General features: G+C 52.1%; 1 protein-coding gene across 2 annotated transcripts; it reads left to right on the top strand.

Annotated features, from left to right (window-relative positions):
* The first annotated feature begins 7,956 nt into the window (after positions 1 to 7,956).
* On the top strand, positions 7,957 to 13,048 carry Zic2 (Zic family zinc finger 2). Of its 2 annotated transcripts, none has more exons than XM_078016286.1 (3): positions 7,957 to 9,368; positions 11,220 to 11,383; positions 11,594 to 13,048. In XM_078016286.1, the coding sequence occupies exons 1-3, from the start codon at positions 8,297 to 8,299 to the stop codon at positions 11,945 to 11,947; spliced, it is 1,590 nt and encodes a 529-aa protein (XP_077872412.1). In that variant the 5' UTR covers positions 7,957 to 8,296; the 3' UTR covers positions 11,948 to 13,048. The 2 variants fall into 2 exon arrangements, with proteins under 2 accessions (XP_077872412.1, XP_040137617.2); XM_040281683.2 differs by having other exon boundaries at positions 11,557 to 11,687.
* Positions 13,049 to 18,642: the final 5,594 nt, after the last annotated feature.

The raw sequence follows: 18,642 nt of genomic DNA on the forward strand, positions 1-18,642 counted from the left end.
GGAATTATCACCACTTTCTTTCCTCTCAAAACATGAATTTCTTGGCAGTGAATGTCCATATTTGCAATAATGGAAGCTTTGAGTTCCATCCTGCAGGTTATAAGTAAAAACAAAACAAAACCAAGAAAAGGAATGAATAAAGAAAAAGAAAATAAATGCAGCCTCGCCTATAATATGGACTGTTGATCATTTTTATTGTGCAATAAAATGGGTACCTCCACCCCCCTCAAAATAGCTTTTTGTCAAAATTATAACTGCTTTGTTTTATTGAATTGCTGAAATTTAATGGTTTAATGGGTGGAGGCATGAAGGAAGGGCTGTAAAAATGTGAATGATGCTGCAGCAGAGCCGTGCGGAATCTGGAACCCGCCTCCTTGTACAGCTCTTGTTAAACACAGCGTGATATGTATCTGTCATCGATTTAATATGTCTTAATTCAAATATAGCTCCCTGATCAATTTCTTTTTATGGAAGCCTTAAAAAAGAAAAGAGTTTCTTAGGAAATAACAGAGATTTGGGTAGTGACTGGAAAAACGAATATTTACAAAGTGAGTTTAATGAATATTTGCAAATTTATGACCAAATCCAGACCCTAAAAAGATAATTGACTCAGGTAAATCGACTTGAGCTGCTAATTCTTAAGAGAAAGGACTGGGAGCAAAATTTCAATCAACACCAATAAGGCGCCAATAAACCTCCTGCCAATTAAACCTGAGAATAGGCCTAGCTAGATGGTCATCAGGAATGCAGTGGATTTCCGGGATTGCCTTTCTTTATAAAAAGAGCTTTTTTGTTATTTTGTTAGACGCGCTTTTTTTGTTATTGTGATGACCTGCCTGACCCCAGGTGCGCTGTTTCTTTTTCGAGCTATTTGGGAGCCAAGTAAAATCTCTTTAAATTCCGAGTTTCTAAGGGCCCAATAACTGTGTCACTCTTCTTAAATAAACACCAACAACTTCCAGGGCGTTGAAGAAAATAATGTATTAATTTTAAAAGCAGGGGGCTATAGAGGCAGCTATGCCAGTTCTCCTTCCGTGGATTTAGCCCCATATTTCCACGGTGGTGCTGATCCTCAGGGCCAATCCTCAAAACTTATGTCCTTGCAGCAGAGGTGTTTGTGTGGAGGCAGCAATGTGGCAAGTCATTGAAATGCCCTTTGGGGGGCTTTTTAAGGCCGTCGGTTTCCAGACCTTTTGGTTGCACCCCGAACCGAACCCCAACCTCCTTCAGGTCTTGAACAAAGGCTCGGAGAGTCTGGGGAGGTGAGAGGCACAGTAAATGCCCGGCTGGCGGGAACCTGACCGCCACAGCTCAGCTGCCTATAGAGGCCACTGAACGGGTCTCTGGGGATGCTCACGGGGCGCTTACGGCTTCCCGCTGCGTGGAGTGAGGAACGCGGCTCCTAGGCTCCCCCGAGCCCTCCGGTCCTCACTGAACACTGCCAAGTTTCCTGCGATGGGTGTGGGTAATAATAAACTCTAGGGAAGTGAATTGGACATTTCCTGGCTTTTGAGCCTTTGATTGTTTCTGCAGGCTAGGGAAGAGGGACACTTGGGGACTGTGGGGTGAACAAGAAAGGAGCTGGGGGACCCACCAAGCGTCCTTTTATTGCTCCTGCAATTGCTTTATGACTCGCTGATCCCGCGTGGTTTCTGAGAGAACGGCCTCGTCGTAGAAGGGCTGGGTCCGGGCGGATTTGGAGAGTCTAGGGGCATTTGGGCCGCGTGGGAGGCGGGTTCAAGGGCGAATGAGACACCTCAAGTTAGTTACTGGAGAAATCGAAGGACCTTTGAAGCCTAGCCCAAGGATGCCCTTGGGTGCTTAGCGGACGGGGTGCCGCGGGTGGGGGATTAGGAAGCAGACCCTGGGAGGGTGGTGATGGTTCACTGGAAACTCCACAAGCCAGGGCCAGATGGGCAAAGGGGACGGCAAAGCTGCATTTTGTAGAGATTTGTCAGGGCTGGAAGTGGGAATTTTCGATGCAAGGACATCGCCACCCATCTAGGCAGCAAGGTCCATGGGCCACCTCCCCTGGCCCTATCCGCAGTGAGTAGGGACTAGATCCTCTACCTTCCCACCCTCACCACTAGCGATCTGCCTTGGGTGGGGGGCTGCTGTGAGGGCCTTATTGCTCCTAACTGCCTCCCCCCCCCCTATTCGCTGCCCTCTGAATGGCTCTAAGAGGATTGCCTCTCTTTTCTGTCCTCCTAAATTCCCGCAGAATCCTCAGGCTCCTATGTACCGGGCTAAGAGTGTCCAAACATGTGCTTTGTGGTAAAGTTTATGATCCCTGTCACATGCGCATGAACACAATGAAAATAAGGTAGAAGTCACTGGCTGTGTGGCCAGTGACTGAGATGTTGAATTTCGTGGGGTTTTGTTTGTTGTTAATTTCAGTTTTCATGGTCAACGATTAGACCTTCTCATGTCCACTTAACCTTTATGGTTAAAAGCTGCAGAAACATTATCCCTCTTCTTCCCCACTACTAAATAAATTGTATAAAACTGACCTTTCCTCAAATGCTTTCATTTGGTTATCAAATTTTAAAAACTCACAGATAGTGGTTGTTGGAGAAAGATCTTTGACTTTGGCCTACATTTGACCCTCAGGTTTAGTAATTTCCTGGGAGACACTCCTGTGTTCTAAAATAAACTCTGAAAGTGAAAATAGAAAAACAAAACAAAACCCTCCCTACATGTTCACAATTCATATAACCACTTAATAATCATATTGGCCCCAGGATTTGCTTCTCCCCCACTTCATCCCTCATCCTTTAGAATGTTTTTGGATGCAAGATTTAAAAAAAAAAAAAAAGGAGCAAACAGAGGATATGTAGTTTTTTTTAAAAATCTCAGAGTTGTGGGGTGGTTACCCCCACTCAACACCCTTTCAGTATCTATGCTTCAATATTTGAAGAAGCTGTTAAGATAAATCAAATAGTGACACGTTGATGGATTTACTTGTGTAAGCAATATGGTTGACATATGGCATTGTTATTTATGAATGACAGCATAAATTGTATTACAAAGTCTATTGCAATAATACTGCAGTTTATTGGAAAGCTGCTCGCCTGTCATCTGTATTCAACCTCCCTGGATGTGGTTCGCCTGGGAGCCCAAAGGATAACGGTCCTCAGGATAATTAAACATGTTCACATAAACTAATGCCTTCTGGTTTTTGTTTGTTTGTTTTTGTTTTATTTTGCAGCAGTGGAAAAATTCCCATCAGGAAAGAGGAGATGAAATAGGAACAATTAGTTCCCTTCCTTTCACAAAACCACAGCCACTATCACCAGGGGTAAAGACAGGTGTGATGGGTCCCTTCTATTTTTCCCAGAGTCCTTTTTTGACAAATATACAAGTACCTACCCATATCAGTAAACTGCTGGTGAGTACATATTTTTATACATATTTTAAATAAGCCCAGTTAGAAAACCGAAATTTTAACTGTAGGTGGTAAAGAAGTTCTTTTAGCAGACTGGAGAGGGCCTTATGCTATGATACCTCCTCTCACCCCTGCCCTTTTAAAAATGTTATTTAAAAGTTACAATATTGGCTGAGATTTTTCACAATTTCCCCTTCTTTTACATTACACTTTTCTAAAGTTCTCACAAAGAACATTTGTTCTAGGTGGGTTTTGCAGAGGTAGCTTCCCTACCACACATGTAGTCCTTTCATGGGTCAGGGGTCACCCAGCCCAGGAATGGCTGAGACAGCTGAATCAAAGGTGACCTGCAACTTAATATCCTGTTGATGATCTTGTTGAATTTATGAGTCTGTGATATAAATGATGGTGCTAAAATCCTGAAAAATTCTCCTTTTTATCCAGGTTACGTAGTGTATTCCATACTTGTTTCTCTCATCTCTTCTTTCTGCTTCTCTCCCCCACCCCCTCTTTCCTTCAGAGGAAAATTAAAAGTTTCAATAATAAAGTGGCTTTCCAATTTAACAATTGGCTTTGTTTGTTTGTTTTTTAGCTTCTCCTGAGGAACAATGTATATGTGACAGAGACAGAGTGTGCACTGTTTGTGTATATGTACACAAAATGCACATCATACTACAAAAGAATTCAAACAACATTGTTTCCAGAGGCCCAGAAACCAAAAGGAGGTTCTCAGTTGATAAGTGTCGGGGTGTGTGGTGGGATTTTCTAAGTTTTGAATATACCACACATTCCAGATCCTGCTGTGATTCCCTCTCTTTGCCAGGAAATGAACGCACCACCGCACTCCCAAGGTTTTCCAGATCTTCACCAGCCCTAGGCTCAGGTTTTGCCTGGTTCAGGCTTCTTCAGGATTTCAGAAGGACAATTTTGGGAAACTCACAATGAGGGGACATGGAACTAGTTGTGGGTCCCTCCAGTCTGACAACGCTGCAAAAGTGTCCCTCCAGAAACCTGTTGAAAAACTGAATTCATGCACACGGTTTATAAGAAAGCTTGACCGGGTTTTTCCCCCCGCTTTTCCTTTCCCTTTCTTCTTCTTTTCTCCCCCCACCCCCTTCCTGCCAAGGAACAGGAGTCCACTTTTGAGGCGATAACTCTGAAAGCCTTTGCAGTTTTTTTTCCTTCTTGTTCTCTCTCGCTCTTCCCTCTACTTCCTTAAAAAAAAAAAATACTGTCATTGAAGGAAAGGGGTTTTGCGGTTTGCAGAGAAATAAAGCATTTCTGAGAGGGGATGGAGACGTGACTTTGAACTTGGCTCAGCTCCTCTGTGTCCTGCAGAGAGAGGAGAACTGGAGCAGGGAAAGAATAGCCAGGAGGGCCCAGCCCGCGGGGTCTCCGGCGGGAATTAAGGCGTCTGCCCCACTGCCCGGCAGCGAGCAGCCCCCGGAACCTAGCGCAAGTAAGCGCCCAGCCGCGCTGCCCCGAAACGCGGGCGCAGCAAAAGAGGAATCAAAGTGAAAAGAGAGAATGGGTCAAAGAGGAGAGGGAGGGAGGATTGGGGAGGGGTGAGAAAGTGGTAAAGGAAGAAAACTTGGAAGTCTGATGCCTTGAAAGAAGGAAAGGAAGTGAGTTCTTTGGATATGCAAGATTGCTTTCTCACAATCTCTAGGAAGGATTTTTTTTTTTTTGTAATGTTTGGAATAAGCCATTCCAGGTACTCTCCCTTCATCTCCCCCATATAAATTCACCAATTTATACAGTAAACAAACCTGAAAGACTGCATTGGGCAATTTTAAAGGGCTCAACGTGGCAGGGCAGCCTTTCTGCCGGGAGAAATTCATTCTCTCCCTTTTTCCTTCCCCCCACCCCCTCCTCTCTCGGGGGCCAACTTGGCAATTGCCCTCCGCCCCTTTTAGAAAAGACCTAGGGAAAGACGAGTGCCTCCAGCTTCCAGACAAACTCCTAAGCTTTAGCCATGTGTCCCAGTCCCCTTCCTTTTTGCCCCCCTCCCCCATGGCAGGGAAGAGGGGAGGACAGAAGGAGGGCACAGGGCCCTTTATGGAAGGGGCTACAGCCAGTTCCAACACAGAGAGAGACCCGCTTCAGCGGGCAGAGGCCGCACAAGAAAGCTCGGGTTATGCTAGCAATAGTGAGAAGATTCTTCCCGCATTTTGGATGATTTCATTTTAAGATTAAAAATTGGAAGAGCATGGTGATTATTTTCTTGCTTGAATTTTTATTTCAACTCCCAGCGATTTGTAAATAAAAGTAGTTTTCCAGGCCAGCCAGGCAAAGAAAGGCGCTGGTCTTACACTGTCCCTTCACACCTCCACAGCCTGGGAATCCGCGGTTCCCTCTCTGGTTACCTCCAGAGCACGAGCTTCGGGCGTTGGGACAGAAAATGTCCTCAGAGACTCAGGGTGCAGCGTAGGCCTCAGGGCCAAGGGGGCTGGCCAGGGGCCGCACCGGGAGTAGCTTCATGGTCAGCTCACGCCCGAGAAGGGGCACACTCTTCACTCCCAGAGAAGTGATATTTACCTTATGGAGGGGTTAAGCCCTACGAGTCTGGCGGTTTCCTCTCCCCAGGCCCTGAGCCTTACCCTCAGCCAAATTCTGGCCTAAGCCTTGCTTGGCTGCTAGCGTCCCCATCCTTCTCAATTCATCGTGGCAGCAGCCCCAGACTACTGGGCATCTACCCCTAGGGTGACACTGTCTTTAAACGACTTCCAGACAACCCCCTCCTACGTGGAGGGGGGGCACTGCCCAATGTTTATTGCTGTAATCGGAGCAGGAGGCGAGCGGCGGGGGAACTAAGCGCGCCCAGGGGCGGGTGGGGACCACCGCCCGGCGTGGGGGCGGTGTCTGGGTGAGAATCCAAGGAACCGGTAAGACTGTATGCCCACCGTCCTTCACCAGTTTTCAATACCATAAAGCAGGTTCACCAAGGGAGGGGAAAGAATAGGGAGCGTGCCAAACCAGCAAGAGACGGGCCCCCAGGCCGCTCCCTGCTCCGCGCTCCCGGCTGGGCTATCGGCCTGAAATGTCCCAGGGCGCAGGACCTCCGGAGTGACTACCCGGTTGCCAGCCACGACTCGGGCGGCACGGAACGCCCGGGCCCGCAGTTCCTGGGTTTAAAGTTGCTGGGAGTGGGTCGGATCCCTGGGGAGTCGGTGGCCTGTGTGGGTACTGTCCCGCTTCTGGCCAGCGACTAGCTGAGGGCGACATAACCCCGCGGCCTGGGCCCTCGCAACGCTGGCTGCGCGATTCCCAGGGGCGACGCTGCCGGCCAAGCCGAGGAGCCGTAGCACCGAGCGCGCCGGCGAAGCGCCTGAGGCTGGCAGGCACGGCCCGCGGGCACATTCGGCGGATGCCAGAGCCGCTAGGAGCTCCTGGGGCGCGGGGGAGGCGGGGCTGGCCGGCCTAGGGGCGGGAGCGCCGGATTGACGAGGCCGAAGCGACCAATGGTGGCGTCAGGAGGGCGGGCGGGGCGGGAGCCACCGTTAAAGGGGCGGTGTGACCGAGAGGCCGGCCCTGGAGCGGGAGATAGAGAACCCGGGGCGGGAGACTAAGGGGGACGCGGGGGAGGGGAAAGGAAAAGGAGGAGACAAAAAAAAAAAAAAATAGAAGAAGAAGAAGAAGAAATAAAAAATAAAAGGCTGCAGCTGCGGCCTTTTAAACAGGCGGTGGCGAATGCAGCCCCTTGCAGCCTAGAGGGGGAAGCCGCTTTGGCCTTCTCTCACTCGCTGGGACCTGGGACTCCCTTCTGTCCTCGCGGGTGCGGCCATCCGCTCCCGGTCCAGCACCCAGGGCCGACCTGCCTGAGGAAGGGGGCGAGCGAGAGATCACTTTTTTATTGTTGTTATTGTTTTTCCGCCCAGCCCCCCTTCTCCCCTCCCCCTCCCTGCCTACTCCCCTCCCACAGCCTCCTTCTCCCCCCACCCCGCCCGCCTCCTCCTCCGGCACAACTTAAAGAAAGAGGGAGCGGCGCGGCTGCTTCCTTCATCTGGGGGAATTCGTGGCCACTGCAAGTTTACTACTCGAAGCGCAGCCAATGCCAAGCGCGGAGGACCAGGAGGGCTGAACACCGCAGCCGCGGAGCGGAACAATACCCGCAGCGCGCCGGGCGGCGCGACCAGGGCGGCGGGGGAGGGAACGGCCGCCAGACCGTGCGGCGGACCCAGTGCCTGGCCTCCTCCTGTTGTCCCGGAGCCCCAGCCGCGGTCAGGTGGAGCCGCGGGTACATTGAGCTCGAGCGCCGGACGCTGAGAGCGAAGCTAGCCTCCGTCCTTTTCTTGCTCGCCTGACGGGCCTGAGGACAGTCGCCGCCCTCGGGCATCCATCCTGGCCCTGCAGCTGCAGTGATTTCATTCTGTGGGCGCAGCTAGGCGCAACCGGGCCCGGGGTCTGCGGGGCGAGCGAGCGAGTGAGTGTGTTCGTGCGCGCGCGGGTGCGCGCAGGGGTGGGGGCCGCGGAGCTGCGCTCGCCCCCCGGTGGCCCCCCTCTCCGCTCTGCTCCCCACACCTCCCTCTCGCTCCCTCCTCCCGCCCGCCCTCCCTTGCCCTGCCCGCCCGCCCCCGCCGCAGCTCCTTTAATACACTTTGGTTCTCCGCCTGGCTTTGGACTCTTCTCCTCCTCCACCTCCTCCTCCTCCCGCGCCTCCTCCGCCGCCGCCTCCTCCTCTTCCTCTCCGCGCCTTCGCTCTGTGCCCGGCCGCCGGAGGCAGATCCAGGCGGTGGCGGAGGCGGCAGTCACAGGATCGCGGCTGCCCGGGCTGAAGCCGCCTCTACCACCGCCGCCTGCTCCCGGAGCCCAGCGGCCACTGGACGCACCGCGCGAATTGGGAGTGGGAGCCGAGGCGGCGCGAAAGCGCAAGGCTCGCCGGGGCCGACAGGGCGGGCGGGCGCACTGGCCATGCTTCTGGACGCGGGGCCGCAGTTCCCGGCCATCGGGGTGGGCAGCTTTGCGCGCCACCATCACCATTCGGCAGCCGCGGCAGCGGCGGCGGCCGCGGAGATGCAAGACCGTGAACTGAGCCTTGCTGCAGCGCAGAATGGCTTCGTAGACTCGGCCGCTGCGCACATGGGAGCCTTTAAGCTCAACCCGGGCGCACACGAGCTGTCCCCTGGCCAGAGCTCGGCGTTCACGTCGCAGGGCCCCGGCGCCTACCCCGGCTCCGCGGCGGCCGCCGCCGCAGCCGCCGCGCTCGGGCCCCACGCTGCGCATGTTGGCTCTTACTCTGGGCCGCCCTTCAACTCCACTCGGGACTTCCTGTTCCGCAGCCGCGGCTTCGGGGACTCGGCGCCGGGCGGAGGGCAGCATGGGCTATTCGGGCCGGGTGCGGGTGGCCTTCATCACGCGCACTCGGACGCGCAGGGCCACCTCCTCTTCCCTGGCCTCCCGGAGCAGCATGGGCCGCACAGCTCGCAGAATGTGCTCAATGGGCAGATGCGCCTCGGGCTGCCTGGAGAAGTGTTCGGGCGCTCGGAGCAATATCGCCAGGTGGCCAGCCCGCGGACCGACCCGTACTCGGCGGCGCAGCTCCACAATCAGTACGGCCCCATGAATATGAACATGGGTATGAACATGGCAGCGGCCGCGGCCCACCACCACCACCACCACCACCACCCCGGTGCCTTTTTCCGCTACATGAGGCAGCAGTGCATCAAGCAGGAGCTCATCTGCAAGTGGATCGACCCCGAACAGCTCAGCAACCCCAAGAAGAGCTGCAACAAAACTTTCAGCACCATGCACGAGCTGGTGACCCACGTCTCGGTGGAGCATGTCGGAGGCCCGGAACAGAGCAACCATGTCTGCTTCTGGGAGGAGTGTCCTCGCGAAGGCAAGCCCTTCAAGGCCAAATACAAACTGGTCAACCACATCCGCGTGCATACAGGCGAGAAACCCTTTCCCTGCCCCTTCCCAGGCTGCGGCAAGGTCTTCGCGCGCTCCGAGAACCTCAAGATCCACAAAAGGACCCACACAGGTAACCGCAGGCAAGGACGGGACGAAGTGTGGAAGGGAGACTTGGGGAGAAATGCACAAGCTGAAGTGTGCGTGTGTGTGTGTGTGTGTGTGTGTGTGTGTGTATACGCGCTCGAGCGCGCGGTCGGAGGGCGCCAACCGCTAGCCCGGGCCCTGGGACGGGAGATGTTTTTTTGTGTGTGAAAGAGCGAGCGGCTTGTTTTTGTTGGATGATGAAAGACTATTATTGGCCTGGGTTTTTCCATATGCGGAAATTGAATTTTAAATGACCAGTATAATATCAAATGAACGTGTGGGGTGATGCAACTGCTTCGTTTGCTCAGCCCTGGTTAATAATTTGCGTTCTAAATAGAACGCATAAAATAAAACTGCTCTGTAACTCGGTGCCCGGGAAGCGAGCCTAGAGAGGATTTTGCCAGCTTGTCTGAATGTGCTTTTCTGCTCCGGGTGCGTGTCTGTGTTTGAGTGGCTTGTGTATTTTCCCACGTCTTTTACTCGTGGTCCAAACGCCCTTCCCGGGACTGTTTCCCATTAAATAAGCCTGGTGTGAGCCGGAGCTGTAAAGCATTTCTCATTTTTAAAGTTTTTTTTTTTTTTTTTTTTTTAAAGCCCATCTCGGGGTGGGTCGCGGGGGCTTTACGGTGGTTTTGCAGCAGTTTGTGAAAATCTCTAATGGGCACCACAGGGTTTGCGATTCCAAACTTGGACCCACAATCGGTCAGCGAGAGCCCCAGGCAGCGCGTCCCCACGGGGGATCGCGTGAGAAGAGAGAGCCGCAAAAGAGCGCGCCTCCCGCCTCATAGATTATTCATCTATGACCAGGTCTCAGTCAAAATCGTGCCAGACGATTTCCTAAAAGAAAGCCAAATGTTTTAGCAACTTCCCTCGTCAATATTTACTCCGAAGTGGGGATGCGCCAGAGGCCTATTGTTCTCTTTTGGGAAGGGAGGGAGCCGAGGTGCGAGACAAGCTTTTAACAAGGTTTAAAATTTGAGAAATTTATTTGCATGAAAAGCTAGCTTTCGAGTCCTGTCTCTGAGCGGATGTCTTTAAAAAACAATTTAGGTGCTAATGGAATTTAACGTTAAACGATCCCCTTTCCAAGTGGAACGACGTTTGAGTTCTCACACCTCTAAATGACTCCAAGCATTTGGAATTCTGGCAACAGGATGCTGGGACCACCAGAAAATTAAACGGGGAGATTTTGAAAGGTTTTCCTGACTCTGTTCCCCACCCCACCCCCCAGCTTGGCCCCTCGGCAATCATTATAAGACTACCTTATCACTACTATCAACCCCCCCCTTTTCAAACTTATTTTTAATAAGGCTGGTGAAACTAGAATTACAGTTAATTCAATATGCAGAATTTTGGATGAAAAATACTGGCTCCGTTAATATCCACAGCCCGTCCCCCAAACAACACATAGCTTCTCCAAATGTAATTGCCTACTGGCGGCAGAGAGAAACCGACAGCAGCCCAGCAGCCTGTGTGATTTTGATAATGCCCCAAATATTTTGTCATAATAACAGCTTCTCCATGGCGAGACCAACTTGTTAGAGGCTGCGCATCCAAGAAGTCCTATAGAAAAGCGGGCAGGGCCAGGATTTACCCCAGACTTGTTAGAAATTTGAGGAGATGGGCTTCAATGTAGGAGAAAGTAAAATAGGAAATAAGTGATCAGGACTGTCAGGTGGAAAAGGGGTTAATTTCACCTTGGTCTGCCACCGAGGGGATCCGACCTGTTTAAGGAATTCAGCCCTTCTACCCCCAAGTCGTCGCCTTGCCTGCCCCCTAACCACCTGGTGTTCCGGGACTCTGTGTCTCAACCAGCGACCCTGTTTGCCGCCCACAGGGGAGAAGCCTTTCCAGTGTGAGTTTGAGGGCTGCGACCGGCGCTTTGCCAACAGTAGCGACCGGAAGAAGCACATGCACGTCCACACCTCCGATAAGCCCTATCTCTGCAAGATGTGTGACAAGTCCTACACGCACCCCAGTTCCCTGCGGAAGCACATGAAGGTACCCCCGCGGTAGCAGGGAGGAGGGCGAGGCCGGCCCGGCAGGCCGGCTCGGAGGGGCCTGGGAAACCGCTGCCCGCCCGGGAAGGTCCCCAGGGAGCCGGGTGGAGAGGGACACTTCTGGGGTGCTCCGCCTCGGGGGCCCGGCCTCACAGCAGCTGCACTCACATCCAGTCCCCTCTGGTCCCCCCTCCCGGCTTTTGTCTTGCAGGTCCATGAGTCCTCCCCCCAGGGCTCTGAGTCCTCCCCCGCCGCCAGCTCAGGCTACGAGTCCTCCACGCCCCCGGGGCTGGTTTCCCCCAGCTCCGAGCCTCAGAGCAGCTCCAATCTGTCCCCCGCGGCGGCGGCGGCGGCGGCGGCGGCAGCAGCGGCGGCGGCCGCGGTGTCCGCGGTGCACCGGAGCGGAGGCTCGGGCAGCGGCGGCTCGGGAGGCGGCTCCGGCGGCGGCAGCGGTGGGGGCGGCGGCGGGGCGGGCGGCGGGGGCGGCGGCAGCTCCGGTGGGGGCAGTGCGACAGCCGGGGGCCACAGCGGCCTCTCCTCCAACTTCAATGAATGGTACGTGTGAGGGCCGGGGCCTCCCTTCCTCTCCCTGTTCCCCGCGCCGCTGCCCTCCCCGCAGCGAGAGGCCAGGGCGCCTTGGGATCTCGTATTGTTAAAATTATAAATCTGATTTTTATGATGATGAAAACGATTTTACCAGCAGAAGGATTTTTTTAAAAGGTTTTTTTTTTTTTTTTAAGAAAAAAAAATTAGGCATGAAAAGCAAGGAAAAAAAAAAAACACCCTTCCGGAGTCTCTGAAGCTGAAAACATAAAATAAGAAATAAAAAAATAAAAAATAAAAACCCACAAAAATATTGAATCAAACCTCCCTGCCATCATCCCTCATGCCCCCTTTCCTTCCCACCCTGTTCTTCAGACAAACTGTACATAGCAGACTCTTTCCTCTCCTTCTCTGAGTGATCTTAACGGCTTCTTGGTGTATAGAAGTTTTGTCCATTTGTAAACTCTGGGTTGCGTTCCTTCCTGCCTTCCTTTCCTTCCCCAAGTGATGGGCTTTTTCTTTTCTCTTTAGTTTACCTGGTTTCTTTTTTAAGTAATGTGGAAGAAAATGGTTTATTTTGTATTGTGGTATTGAATATTGTGTTCCTTTTTATGAGGCAACTTGATTGTAAACTTCATGCAACTATAGACTGGAGGAAAAAAAAAATTGAGCCGTGCCAAAGTCTCCCTTCTGTTTCTTCGACACACCGACCCATAGCACACACACCACCACCAACAACAACGCTTGTGAATGTATTTTTCTGTTAGTTGGGTTTACATGTGATGTTTTAGTGCTTTTGCAAGTTCAATTTGTTAGTTCCTGTATGAAAGATTGTGGGGGGAAAATAAACGTTGTGCCGTTAGCTTTTTCCGTAATAACACCCTCCCTTCTGTAAATACCCGTTACCATATTTATCCATTTGTAATTAAATTATGGTATTAACTTGCTACAGAGGAAACAATATTTATAAAGAATGTTTCTTAACTATAAATATGTACAATTGTGGGCATAAACTGTTTCAGATTTTTTATTTGAAGGTTTTAAGTGGTTTGATCATTTCTTGTGATATGTTTTGAGAGTAATGCATACAGAAATATAATAAAATGTGTTGAAACTGCATGAACATACTGTTTTTTTTTTTTTCTAATGAGAAGGAAGCAGCTTGAGGGTTGACATGGGTCTGGATCAGGGTACCAGGTGTTGGGAAGCACCATCCTGCATTCTGGAGAGGAAGGTGTATGTATGCAGAGGAAGGAGGCCAAACTGCCCCTTTGGCAGAAAGTCTCAAAATTATTTTCTACATCCTTTGTTTAGTAGCTGAGAGTGAATTAAATTTTTGGAAATCCCCTGTGAGGAATGGCGGCAGGAACCTTCAGAGTTTCTAATGGCTCCATTATCTGAGGGAATGCCTTTCTTTCTTTCAGCTATTTGGACTGGATTTAAGAGCACTAAACATTTCCTTATTCTTTGTTTTCCCCCTTCCCTGCCCCCTTCCTCTCCCTCCCTCTGAAAAGCTGAGGTACAGTTATTTTTAATTGCACGTTTAAAACTGAGCTGAGTACTTTGTTTTTGAACTTGGCCCAATGATTATAGTTTAAAAGGGCCTGTTTCTTCCAGAAGTTTTTTTTTTTCATGAAATTTTAAGCAGAGAGCTTGCTCAAGAAATCCTACTTATCTTAAGCAAAGCTGCTCTGCACCAATAATCAGGATGTTCAAGAGAAAGTGATGGACTACATTTTAATTTTCTTTTGAGAGAATAGAGAAGCAACAAACCGTTGGCTCCAAACGAAAGAACCTTTGCAAAGAATTGACAAATAAAGTGCAAAGGCTAAAATTGCCAGGTGGAAATGAGCTGAAGCACCTTACTGAAAGGTTTTGCAGCCTCATTTCGCCCCTCCCCCCACGGGAATCGATGAGTTTCCAAACACGCTGCTCTAAGGAAGAAAGGAAAAATAATTTTAATAACCAAAGGGATGAATGGGGGAAATTATTTTCAAGCCCCTGGACTATCAAGACATCTCCATCTTCCTCTCCCTGGGTGTCCTGCAGCTCGGAGAAGCCCCCAGCAGCCACGAAGCTATCTCCCCAGCAGTAAAAAGCCTCGGGGGCGGCCCGGACAGCGACACCTCCGTGGGATCGCCCAGCGCGGCGCTGCACTGCGCCAGCGGAGGCTGAGAGCGCTGGGGACTGCGGTGGCAACCGCTGCTTTCTCCTCCTCCGGCCTTTGGCTGAGCCGCGGGGCCAGGCAGCGCAGGCCCAAAGGGCCTTAGTGGAGAGGAGGACAATGCTGACCTCCCTGAGGCCATGCTACCTGTTAAATGCGGAGAAAAGGATTTCAGTTTGGGTTATGCGTGCGAGTAAGACTCAGGGTGACAAATGCCAGACTTTCCCTCCCCAGCGGCCCCGGGAACTGCCTAAGCGCCAATTCCTGAAGCAATCAACCCTCTATTAAAAACAAATTTATAACCCCTAATAATATTAAGCAAAATTATTAAAATAATTGGCATGTGTTACTGAACCTTGGGAGAGTTCATTGAGCACATTATAAGCTGGGAGGAAAATCGTTTAGGGTTTTCCAAAGCCCCTCACTCCCGGGGGGTGGGCGGGGGGGGGAGGAGAAGGATCAAATTAAATATTCATCATAATTTGGGCAAGAATGAAACTGCCTATGGCATGGCTTTAACTTTTTGATTTTGGGAAAGGAAGTTGTTGGTTTTGAGACACCTCCCAAATCTAAGAAGGATGAAATGGGGTGTGTGGGCAACTTTCACATCAGCTCAAGCCTTAGGGGTTTTCTCTCATTGGGGGGAAGAAGCAAGAGAAGAATGATCTCCCAGCATTGAGGTGCTTCCATCACTCTTCAGATCGGAATGTTGCAGAGTTACCGGAGGCCCTTCGAGGTTGGGGGCGCTGATCTTAGTTTTCAGCAGGAAAATAAAACGACAAGGGACAAGGCAAAGAGGAACCCGCCTGGAAGTGGTTTCCTAGTCCTAGAGGTACGGAGCTCGGAGCTCCGGGGAGCAGCTTTCCTGCAAAATGGCTCCCTGTTCCTCCCTCGGCTTTGTCCAAACGAGTCTCCAACCTCGGCATGTGGCCCCGTCTCCCTCTCTTGCCTTTCTCTTCGGCCTTGGAGTCTCAGGGACTGGGCGAAGGGAGAGGGAGATGGCAAAAGTGTTAAAAGTATTAAAGATGTCATCCTAGCTCCACTCAGGAGGCGTGCGGGGGGCTTGCGGCCCAAGAGCCAGGCAGCAATCTGTCGCCTAGGCCTGGGGTCCGGCAGGGGTGCGCGAGTTCTCCCGTCCTCACCCCCGCCCCCACGTCTAAGCCAAGGCGAACCTGCCTTTGCCGTGACTCCGGAGTCACGGAACTGAAGCCCATCCTCGCCTCCCTCAGGGACCCAGAGCTGCGCTGGGAGGTGGGACTGCGGCGGCTGGAGGACGCTTTCGGTCCGCCACCGCCGTCAACTTGAACTTCAGGGCGCCCAGGCTCGCTCCATTAGCGCTCGGCTCCATCCACCACCGAGTAACTCCCCTCGAAGCGAGAGTCGCTTTATCCGGAGGCAGCTGGAACCCCCTCGGGAGGCCCATCATTATTATTATTAATTATCGTGATCCTCACTGCATTATTAATGACCACAATGATAACTGGCATCGGTATCAGCTTCTCCCAGTTCAGTGATGTCCTCCCAAGTCCCTGGCGGGGAGGAGGTGACTACCACAGCGGAGGCCGCGTGGGTTCTGCTCTGGCGGTGGGCAAGGGAAAGCTGCTAGGGCTAAGCCCTGGCGGAGCGCAAATAAAGGAAACACGTACTAGGCCCTGGACACCCATCCAGCCCTGCCTCGGCCCTTTCCTCTCTGCCCGCACCTTCTTCGCCCTTCCACTACCCCATCCCCCAACCCCTTTGTCTCTTTTTCAGACGGATGTTTTCAGTCTGAAGTGGTTCTATCTTCCGCACAAAACCCTGAGATCAAGGGCAGATCACAGGCTGGACCGGAGGCTTGGATTTCCCTGTACCCTGCTATTTGTTCTCCCTCATCTCAGGGTTGGCTAGGATAGCCTGACCCCTCAAAATGAGGACTCGCTTGCCTAGGTCGGCAGGAGAGGGGGAGGTGTGTCCCGGTTGGTGAGCTCATTGGTAGCACAGGGGACTCATCCAGCACCCACTGGGAACTCAGGTCCTTTCCTTTCCTACATCACCTCCCACCCCCAAATCCAAGGGGCAGGCTAGGCCTACTTCCAGGGACTGAGAAATAAAGGCCTCAAAATAACACCCCATCAAGACTGGGTTGAAGTTTTGGATGTGTTATTTATTTATTATGCTTAAATAGACATGTGCCTCGGAAAGCAAACTTTGGAATCCGAAGTAGGGATTCAATAAATACTTGCGAATTGATGGATTATAGTCTGATATAAACTTGGATATAAACAAAAACTTGGAGCCCTCAGCCCACAGCTATCCCCAGCAGATCTCAATGAACAGTTTCTATTTTTAATTGGCAGCTCAGAACCTGGCCCAGAGAAATGTCATTTTTCCTTGCCCTCCCCACACCCACCCCAGCTCCCAGCTGATTGTTACTGGGCTTTTATTTTAGGGAAAAACAAAAACAAAAACAAAAAGTCTCTCTTTCCAAACTGGATCAAGAGGTAGAACATTAAACCCTTAGGCCAGTCTTGCTGGACTCCTCTGAATGAAAAGGCAGATGTAGTGGTTTGAACCACCGGGTGTTACAAATAAGACCTCGTGGAAACCATAACTAGGACAGCTCCAGGGTCCGAGTTCACGGTCAAGGATGTGGGATGACTAAGGCCAGAGCATCCAGGCCCTGCCTTGCCCCTGAATCGCCAAGGCCCAGACCTCTGCCCGGGATCTTCCGGCCAGGGTCCTCCCACTGCTGCTCCGCCCCTTCAAGACGCAGTCCGGGAATCTTGGGTGCTTTGGCTACCTCGTCACCCTCCGCGGTTTTTTTGTTTGTTTCCAGGGGCCCACAAGCATTTGAAGAGGTGACATCTGTCTTCTCCTGCTCTGTGCCCTGCCCTCGTCCAGCATCCCTCCTGCCTGGTCCAGTGTGTGGTCAAGCGGGGGCACTTGCGCGCTTGCGGACACACACACACACACACACACACACACCATGCACTCACACATGATCACCTCCTGTGGCTTCCCAAACTCTCAGCCCCCGGCTGGTATGGATGAGAAGGGACTGAGGCCAAAGGGGTGACGGAGGGATCCAGCAACTGAAGTCCCCTTCACCCTTGCGCTCATTCCCCTCTCTCAGCCCTTTAGGTTCAGGATCCAAACGGGCCGGGCCTACCCTGCACTCTCACCCCGTGGCGCTCGCGAGGCCGCGCCTGAGCCTCCAGTATGGGAATGTGATGGGGCGGGGGCGGGTATGCCTAAACTTGGGGTCCTCCAAGCCCACTCCCAGGAGGTGACGGACCTACCTGAGCTCCCTCCGTCCCCCGGTGCGTGCGTATGAAGTAGCTAATTCTGGAAGGAAGAGCTCCCTACTCTCCCATTCACACCCCCCTGGACTCTGCCCCAACCTCCTGAGCCCTCCCCAGCCCCAGCCAGGTTTTCTCAGTCCCCAGGCTGAGTCGGTGGCCCTGGGGAGCAGACGCAGCGGAGAGCCGCTAGGGAACGTGGGGGGTAGAAATAATAATAATGTTAATAATGTCAAAGGTAATCATCGCAGTCAATGCTCCGAGACTGGGTTGCTGCTCCGAGGTTGGCGGAGGCCTGGGGAGGCTCTCGACTGGGTAGAACTGGGAGTGGGCGTGGGGTTCCTTTTTCGGGAGAACTCCGGCTTCCCTCAGCCAAAAAACCAAAACCTCTGGTCTGGAATCAGGCCGAGCCAGCAAGGGCCTGCCAGGAGCCGGGCTGGAGACTTGCTGAAGACAGCCCCGGGATTTTTTTTTTTTTTTTTTCATTTTTCTTCTTCCTTTCTTTCTCTTGGGCCCATAGCGGTTAATGTGGCCGAATGTGGTTTCCCGAAACTCTTTGGAGTCAGTTGGTACTGCTTGCCCGCTGCCCCCACTCCCTACCCCCGGCCTGTACCCCCCGCTTCTCTCGGCCCGCCTATGAATGGTGGATTTAATGAGCGCGGGTGAGGCGCTGGCCGGGTGGTTCAGAAGATGCTCTGACCTGTAGGGAGGGCGCGAAAGGTCAGGCTCACGCAGGGCCCGACTTGGGTTCCTCCCAGGCCCACGCTGCTCAGATATTGATCCTGGGAGAAAGATAAACAGAAAGGCTGGACATTCAGTCATGAATACTAATGAGCCGATGCAGGGGTTTTAATTGCTGTGGACTTCTTTTTTCTAGTTAATCTTTATTGCAAACTTCGCTAGTCAACCTCCTCGAGCTTCGTTCTCTTTTCTCCCCTCCCCTCTCCTTATATTTTAATGTGAAATGCCCAGGAGAAAGAGACCCGTGTCAATCTTGACTCTCAGTGCTCCTGTGATCGTAAGAATCCACAGCCCTCGTTTCTAGAGTGGGTCTGCTCACTAATTCTGGAAATGTAGGAGATCCTATAAAATAAATTGTTTCAATGTGGTTTTGGTGAGTCTGCTTCTTGACTTCCTCACCCTCATTGTGTCCTTGGCCTTTAAACTTCCTCCTTATATCTGCATCTTTCTACTGGTCCGGAGCTCCTTTCTACTCCAAAACCTGTGGGTGCATTCTAGTCCCAAACGGTTCCGTGTCTCATGTTTCCAGGATTT

The sequence above is a fragment of the Ictidomys tridecemlineatus genome, chromosome 6 (assembly GCF_052094955.1).
Source record: "Ictidomys tridecemlineatus isolate mIctTri1 chromosome 6, mIctTri1.hap1, whole genome shotgun sequence".
Lineage (NCBI taxonomy): Eukaryota > Metazoa > Chordata > Mammalia > Rodentia > Sciuridae > Ictidomys > Ictidomys tridecemlineatus.